General features: G+C 50.5%; 1 protein-coding gene across 1 annotated transcript; it reads left to right on the top strand.

Annotated features, from left to right (window-relative positions):
• The first annotated feature begins 1,357 nt into the window (after positions 1 to 1,357).
• IRF2BP2 (interferon regulatory factor 2 binding protein 2) lies at positions 1,358 to 4,680 on the top strand. Its single transcript, XM_083731803.1, has 2 exons — positions 1,358 to 2,900; positions 3,735 to 4,680. Exons 1-2 carry the CDS (start codon positions 1,853 to 1,855, stop codon positions 4,439 to 4,441), a joined length of 1,755 nt encoding a protein of 584 aa, XP_083587929.1. The 5' UTR covers positions 1,358 to 1,852; the 3' UTR covers positions 4,442 to 4,680.
• The last annotated feature ends 2,307 nt before the right edge of the window (positions 4,681 to 6,987 follow it).

The raw sequence follows: 6,987 nt of genomic DNA, 5'->3' as shown, positions 1-6,987 counted from the left end.
GGATGTCCCCATTTGGGAAAGACATTGCTTTTTCATTTTTTTAAGAGATGAATTCATAATGAACTTTGCTACCAGCAAGCGTAGCCAAAGCAGTGATGAAGCATAATAGATTTATGAGCTTTGAGAATATTGCCTGCGTTGCAATACTAGAAACCGTCGCCCCCTCGCAGGTTTCTCGTGCCCCCCCCCCCCAGTGGGGTTTCTCTGGCGCAAGGGATTTATTTATTCCTATGCTTTGTTTTGTTACGAAATATAAATATTCCACTTGCTGCTAATTCCAAATAGAACACATGCATCGATCCTCTGCACTTACTTGGGAACAAGACTCGTTGAAATCAGTGGGACTTTACTTCCGAGTAAACACATAGGGTTGCGCTGGCAAATTGTACATGGATGACTAGGTCAGGTTGCAGTCTTTACCGTAAGGAAGCGACTTTGGAAAAGCATTCATACGTCTTAATTGAAATTACATTTATATGGCAAGTGAATCAAATCATTCCAATGATTCTCACTGTCAAGTTAGTATACTTGGGATCGTAGCCTCAGGTTGTCTGATTCTATGCGTTCTTAGTGGTACAGTACTCTGTAGGCATGCTCGAGCCTACCCTTCTTGGAATTTAGTAGGACTTACTCCCAGGTAAGGCTACCATCTTATTCACAATTACCAGAGATGGTGAATGCAGTGGCGCTTACTTCTGAGTAGATATTTCTAGGATTGCAGTGTAAATATGTTTGCGATCTGAGTGGTGTTGGGAAAAAAATCCCCTCGGATTTACTTCCCAGTAAATCTGCACAAGGCTTTTAAAAAATAAATAAATTCTGATGCAACTGAAGGGAGTGGCTGCTCTCCGAAAGATTCACTCATAATCCTCTCACAATATCCCTTCCTGTAGCTCGTGTACTATAATTAAGCCTTTTTACAGGGGGCGGGAGGAGGCAAGAGAAGATCAGGGGTTTGAGCTAAAGGGAGAGCTTTCCAATCTAGAGAATCAGACCCCGAGCGATTTGCCGAAGGTCACACGATGAGAGTCAACGTCGAAGCTCGAATTAGACCAAAGGATCAAATGGTAACCTAGATTCCCAAACGCGGCCATTGCAGTATGCAAAAAACCCGTTTGAAACAACAAGTAGTGCCATAATAATGCGACGCAAAATGTGCATTGGGGGGAGGGGGGAGTCCAGCCAACATTACTATCATGGAAGCCTTGCCTAGAAGAAGGCAGGAGAAGAGGAAGGCCCCCAGCTCCCCATTTTGCATCCTTGCCGCTCCCTCCTCCTCCCCCCTCCCTCCCTTCCTCCCGTGTGCTGACTAGAAGAGAGCTGGTTATTCTTGCAGCTCTTGTTGTCTTGGCAGAAGTTCAATGAGCAGCAGGAGGAGGAAGGGGGAGAGCCGAGCACGCAGGCGCTCCTGGGCACTGTCGAAGAATCGAGTCACTGGAGCAGAGCGCACCAGCGGCGGCGGCGGCGGCGGCTTCTGGAGTCCCCGCCCCAATGCGAGTGTCTGGGCGGCCGGCAGCCGGCGGGCAGCGCTGTAGTAGCGAGAGCGCGGCGCGGGCAGAGCGAGCTGCGCGCTGTACTGGGGGGGTCGGAGAGCGCCTGGTTTGGGCGATGCGTCTCGCCGCGTCCCGGTGAGCGACTGCAGCCTGCGGGACTAGGAGAGCGGGGCCCGGGAAGAAGCTTTTCGCCCTCGCCCCGTCTTGGAGCGGCACTTGTCGGCGGCAGGAGGCGGCCGTCGGTGCAAGAGGCTGCAGCGGCTGCAGAGCGCAGAGCCTCCCCGGTGGCTCGCAGAGCAGCAGTGGGAAGAGGAGGCAGGGGAGGAGACGCGGGGCGCTCGCTGCCCCTGGACTCGGCCATGTCGTCGGCGGCGGTGGCGGTGGCGGCTGCCTCGCGCAGGCAGTCGTGCTACTTGTGCGACCTGCCCCGCATGCCCTGGGCCATGATCTGGGATTTCACCGAGCCCGTCTGCAGGGGCTGCGTCAACTACGAAGGCGCCGACCGGGTGGAGTTCGTCATCGACACGGCTCGGCAGCTCAAGCGGGCGCACAGCTTCCAGGAAGGCCGGGCTGCGCCGCCGCCGCCGCACGCCAAGCAGCAGCCGCCGCCGCTCAGCGCCAAGGAGATGCACTCGGCCGCCGTGGCTGCAGCCGAGGCGGCCGCCCGCGCTCCGCCGCAGCCCCACGAGCGCTACTCTCTGGCGGCCGCCGCGCCTTCCGAGCGGCCGCCGCGCCTGGGACCCGAGTACGGAGCGGGCAGCCGGCAAGTCAACGGCATCCTGGTGCCCAACGGCTTCTCCAAGCCCGAGGAGCCGCCGGAGCTCAACCGCCAGAGCCCCAACCCGCGGCGGACGCACGCCGTGGCGCCCACCCTGGTGCCCCTCATGAACGGAGCTTCCCTGCCCGCCGCCATCAATATTAATAGCCGCGCTGCGGCGGCCGCCGCGGCCTCCTTGGCCGCCATCTCCGGAGCGCCCACCCCGCTGCAGGTGTCGGTCTCGCAAGCGCAGCAGAGCCAGCAGCAGCCTGGAGAAGTGGGGGGGCACAAGCGGCCCGGCTCGGTGTCCTCGTCGTCGTCCAGTAGCGGCGGCGGCGGCGGCAGCGGAGCCAGCGACTTGGAGGGCAAGGACAAGGGCCAGCAGCAGCAGCAGCAGCAGGCGCGGGGCTCGGCGGACAACTTGGAGCAGCTCGGCGCGGAGAGCAAAAGCCGCGCGGCGGCGGCGGCAGCAGCAGCAGCGAGCGCTGAGCAGGAGTGGATGGGCAAGCCCAAGACCGTGCGAGACACCCTGCTGGCCTTGCAGCACGGCGGCCACGCGGTGCCCTACGAGAGCAAGTTCAAGAAGGAGCCCGGCATGGCGGGCGGGAGGCTGCTGGGCTACGACAGCAACGGCGCGGTGGCGAAGTCAGGTGAGCTGCGCTGAGGGGGAACTGGGGGGCGCGGGCGGGCGGGGGCGCGCTCTTGGCCTGAGCAGGGGGAGGGGCTGGCGGTGGGTTTCTGAGGGAGAAGGAAGGGAAGCACTCTCCCCCCCCCCCGCGTCCCCTCATGGAAAAGACGAGCCAGGGTCGCCATTTCGGCCCAACTTCCTGGTGCTGAAACCCCAGCGGCGTGCTTGGTGTAACATGGATGAGTCAGGGCGCTTTGCTGACAGACACTGACAGAGGATTTCCCCTCCCTTGCCCTGGCCGCATTCTTTCGCCAAGGGAGCTGAGGCGCGCAGGGCTGCTGCGAGCAACAGCAGACATTTTCCTGAGCCAGGCGCCATATGTTCCGCATATGCTCCGAGGCGCTCGCTTTGGGCGTGCAAATAAGGAGGATGCAGGAGTTATCTGGGCTCGGCAGATCCCGCGCGCCCCTCACGGCTGCAGCTCGGCTGGGGCATAGATTTGCCTTGAGCCTGAATGGGCTCGGAGCGAGTGGAAGATTACCAAGCTGCGAGCGGCTCTTTTGGCCGGCAGCCAGCGTGGGAGGGTGGTACAGTGTGGGCACATTTGAATGCATGCAGCATGTACTGTAGTGTAAGCGCTGGCACGGCGTGTTCACATGCCGATCCACAGCCCCAGATAAGCTGAATTTACTGGGGGTTTAAGCTGGTTTGATCCGTTAGAATTCAGCGAGCAACTTGGCCCGAATCCCAAGTGCTTGGCTTGACCGGGCTGTGTGGCATCCTGACCCTGACGCTTGGCACACGTTTTCTGTGCTTCTGCGACACTATATCTCCTCTCCTGATCTGTGCTCCATAGGGGCCCGGGCTGCGAGGAAGAGAAAGCCTTCTCCAGAACCTGAAGGTGAAGCCGGACCTCCCAAAATCAATGGCGAGGCGCAGTCATGGCTACCAACCTCGTCAGAAGGGATGAAGATCTCCATGGCAGCTGCGTCCTTCATGTCCCCGCCGCCGCCAACCGCTTCGCCTCATTCCAACCGGACCACGCCACCCGAGGCAGTCCAGAACGGCCAGTCCCCGATGGCGGCGCTCATTTTAGTTGCAGACAATGCTGGGGGGAACCATGCCTCCAAAGATGCCAACCAGGTCCACTCCACCACCAGGAGGAATAGCAGTAGCCCGCCCTCGCCATCCCCTATGAACCAAAGAAGGCCAACCCGGGAGGTGCAGAGCCAAGGGGCAAATGCCGGAGGGATGGAGCCTGTGCACCCCGCCAGCCTCCCAGACTCTTCGCTGGCAGCTAGCGTCCCCCTGTGCTGCACCCTGTGTCACGAGCGCCTGGAAGACACCCACTTTGTGCAGTGCCCCTCCGTCCCATCCCACAAATTTTGCTTCCCTTGCTCCAGACAGAGCATCAAACAGCAAGGAGCTAGTGGGGAGGTCTATTGTCCCAGTGGGGAGAAGTGCCCTCTGGTGGGCTCCAATGTCCCTTGGGCCTTCATGCAGGGCGAGATTGCAACCATTCTTGCAGGAGATGTGAAAGTGAAAAAGGAGAGGGACTCTTGACTTTCCCAGTTTCTCAATGCAACGTCAACCTTAACATAAAACTGCTTGAATTGTATATATCTATAAATACCTATAAATATCTATATATATATTATATATATATATATATATCTCCAAGACAAGGGAAATGTAGACTTCATAAAACATGGCTGTATAATTTTGATTTCTTTTTTTGAATACATTGTGTTTCTATATTTTTTTGAAGACGAAAGGTATGTACTTAATGTACTTTTTCCCCTTCTTTTTTTGTTATAGCAATTATTTGTTGTGCTTCCTTGGTGAGTTACTGTTTTCAGTGTAGGCTGTGACTTGCGCTGCTTTTTTTAGAGAGCACTTGGCAAACCAGAAATGCTTCTAGCTGTGTTTGTATGCACTTGTTTTTTCTTCTTCTTTTTCTTCCTCTTTTTTTTTTGTTCTTTTTTTAAATGCCAAATACATCTGACATTGTAAAGAACGCCTTACTGTTGGTGGTTCCTTATTTTTTGCCCTCACTAATACATGCTGGAGGCATGCAGGTTTTAGAGATAACATGGCATTAAAGGTGTTCATAGGATTAAAGTGGGAATGCCACTCAGTCCAGTCCAAAGACAGGTGAGAAAGCACAAGGGGTTTCATTTGGAAACATCATTCCCTTGCTGCTGCTACTGCTGCAAAAATGGCCAGATTCTTCAAGTAGTTTTGTTTCCATAAGGAAGTTGCCTTCAGAGCATTATGCTAAGTGAGGCGCTGTTGCATTAGGAATTGGGGAGTTTGTTTTTTTCTTAAAGGCAGAGTTGACCACAGTTCAAGAGGTTGGTTGTAAGACTGCAAAACTGCATTTATTCAATTACGTAATGTTCCTGCAGAATTTTTGTGATAAGTTAGTTTATTGTCTAACCGTGCATTGGTGCAGACAGAATAGCACTGCCATTTTTTAAAAAAACAAATCCATGCCTTTTCAGCACCATTTAACATCACCACTTCCTCCATGTGGAAAACTCTGAAGCAGATTTTTTTATTTATTTACTTAATATAGTGCAGGTGGGCTTTGATATTGCTTATCAAGTATGATAATGTTGTGATTGTTACTATTGCTGACATGTTGCCAGGTTGTGGCAGATAACAGTATGGTAATAACAGCAGCATATGAGGCTTTTACCTGGCTTGCCTATTATGGCAGCATAGAGATTAGTGAAAAATTCTACCTGAAATTTCATAATACTTGTGTTGGAGAGAACTAATTCTCATCTAAATGGAACAGCTTGGGATTTAAATCAACTCCAGTTTCTTGCCTTTTAGACTACTTTCTAGAATTCTTTTGTAAAATTATTATTTTGATCACACTTTTTTTTTGCATCAGACAGCAACATTTTTAATCAATAAATCATCAGTTACTAGAAATAGTTAAGCCTTACTGTAGTGATTCTGTGCTGTTTACAGTTGTGTTAGCAACACTGCTGTGCAAGCCCTTGTGCTAAGTGTTTATAATATGTCACATAGACTTGTTTGAAGCAGAAAGATGGTTATATGGTCCCCATCTCTGTGGCAAATAACACTATACATTTTGATGTTGAGAGAATCTGTTCCAACTAGGTTTAACAGTTTTTGATGCTGTTGGGTCAGACTGTTCTTATGTGTTAATGTTCAGACTGCTATTGAATGCAGAATAGATTTTGGTAGGCTTCTTTTTTTTAATGGTCATGACATTTGGAAATCCAAACTGCACATGCACAGTAACCTTTCTTTTTTGAAGTGTTTTAAGTACACCCACTAGCATTGTGTTCCATATTACAGGTCAGTGTAAATTAAATAACAAGATTTGCATGATAAACCAATTCAATGCTCTTTAAAATGATAGAAATACATATAGTGCAGACTGGTGTCTTATGTAAACACATGTTTAAACAGTTCGAAAGGAAAAAAACGCACATATATACAACTGTAAAGGATTCTTTGGAACCACTATAGTCTGTGGAAATATGTATTTAGGCACTTTATTAAAAATTGGATTTTGAATTGATAGATGGTAACAAGTTCTTAAGAATCTCTTTGACATGATACCTCATGTATTATACCAATTTGTATGGAGAAACTGCATTCTAGGTAAGAGAATATCCATACCAAAATTTTCCTGGAAAGTTTGTTGTGATGTCTTGGCATGTAGTTCAGATTTGAGCTTCTTAACTTGAAGTGGGGATGATAGTAACTTTTTTCTTGCTAAGACTATTCGGGCATGTCAAGGTATTGACAGGGATTTGATCTAGATCTCCAACAAAAGCTCTTTTACTACACTTATATCCTGAATAAGTGTCTTCATATATTGTAGCCCAGTAATATCACTGTATGTTCTTTAAAGTAGTTTAAATAGTGGGAAAGTTTAGGCCTTGTCATACCACATGATGACAGCTGGAACACATTTCAAAGCTCTCCACCTGTTCAGTCAACTCCTTCCAAACCTGTTAAGGTGACCGGTTCTAACATGCATTATAAGTTCATAATACAGAAACGTCAAAAATAATGATTTTTGGATCAATTGGGCCTATTGTAATTTTAGTTTGTTTCCTGAC

This window comes from Podarcis gaigeae, assembly GCF_964106915.1.
Source record: "Podarcis gaigeae genome assembly, chromosome: 3".
NCBI lineage: Eukaryota > Metazoa > Chordata > Lepidosauria > Squamata > Lacertidae > Podarcis > Podarcis gaigeae.
This window is presented reverse-complemented; position numbering and strand designations above follow the sequence as displayed.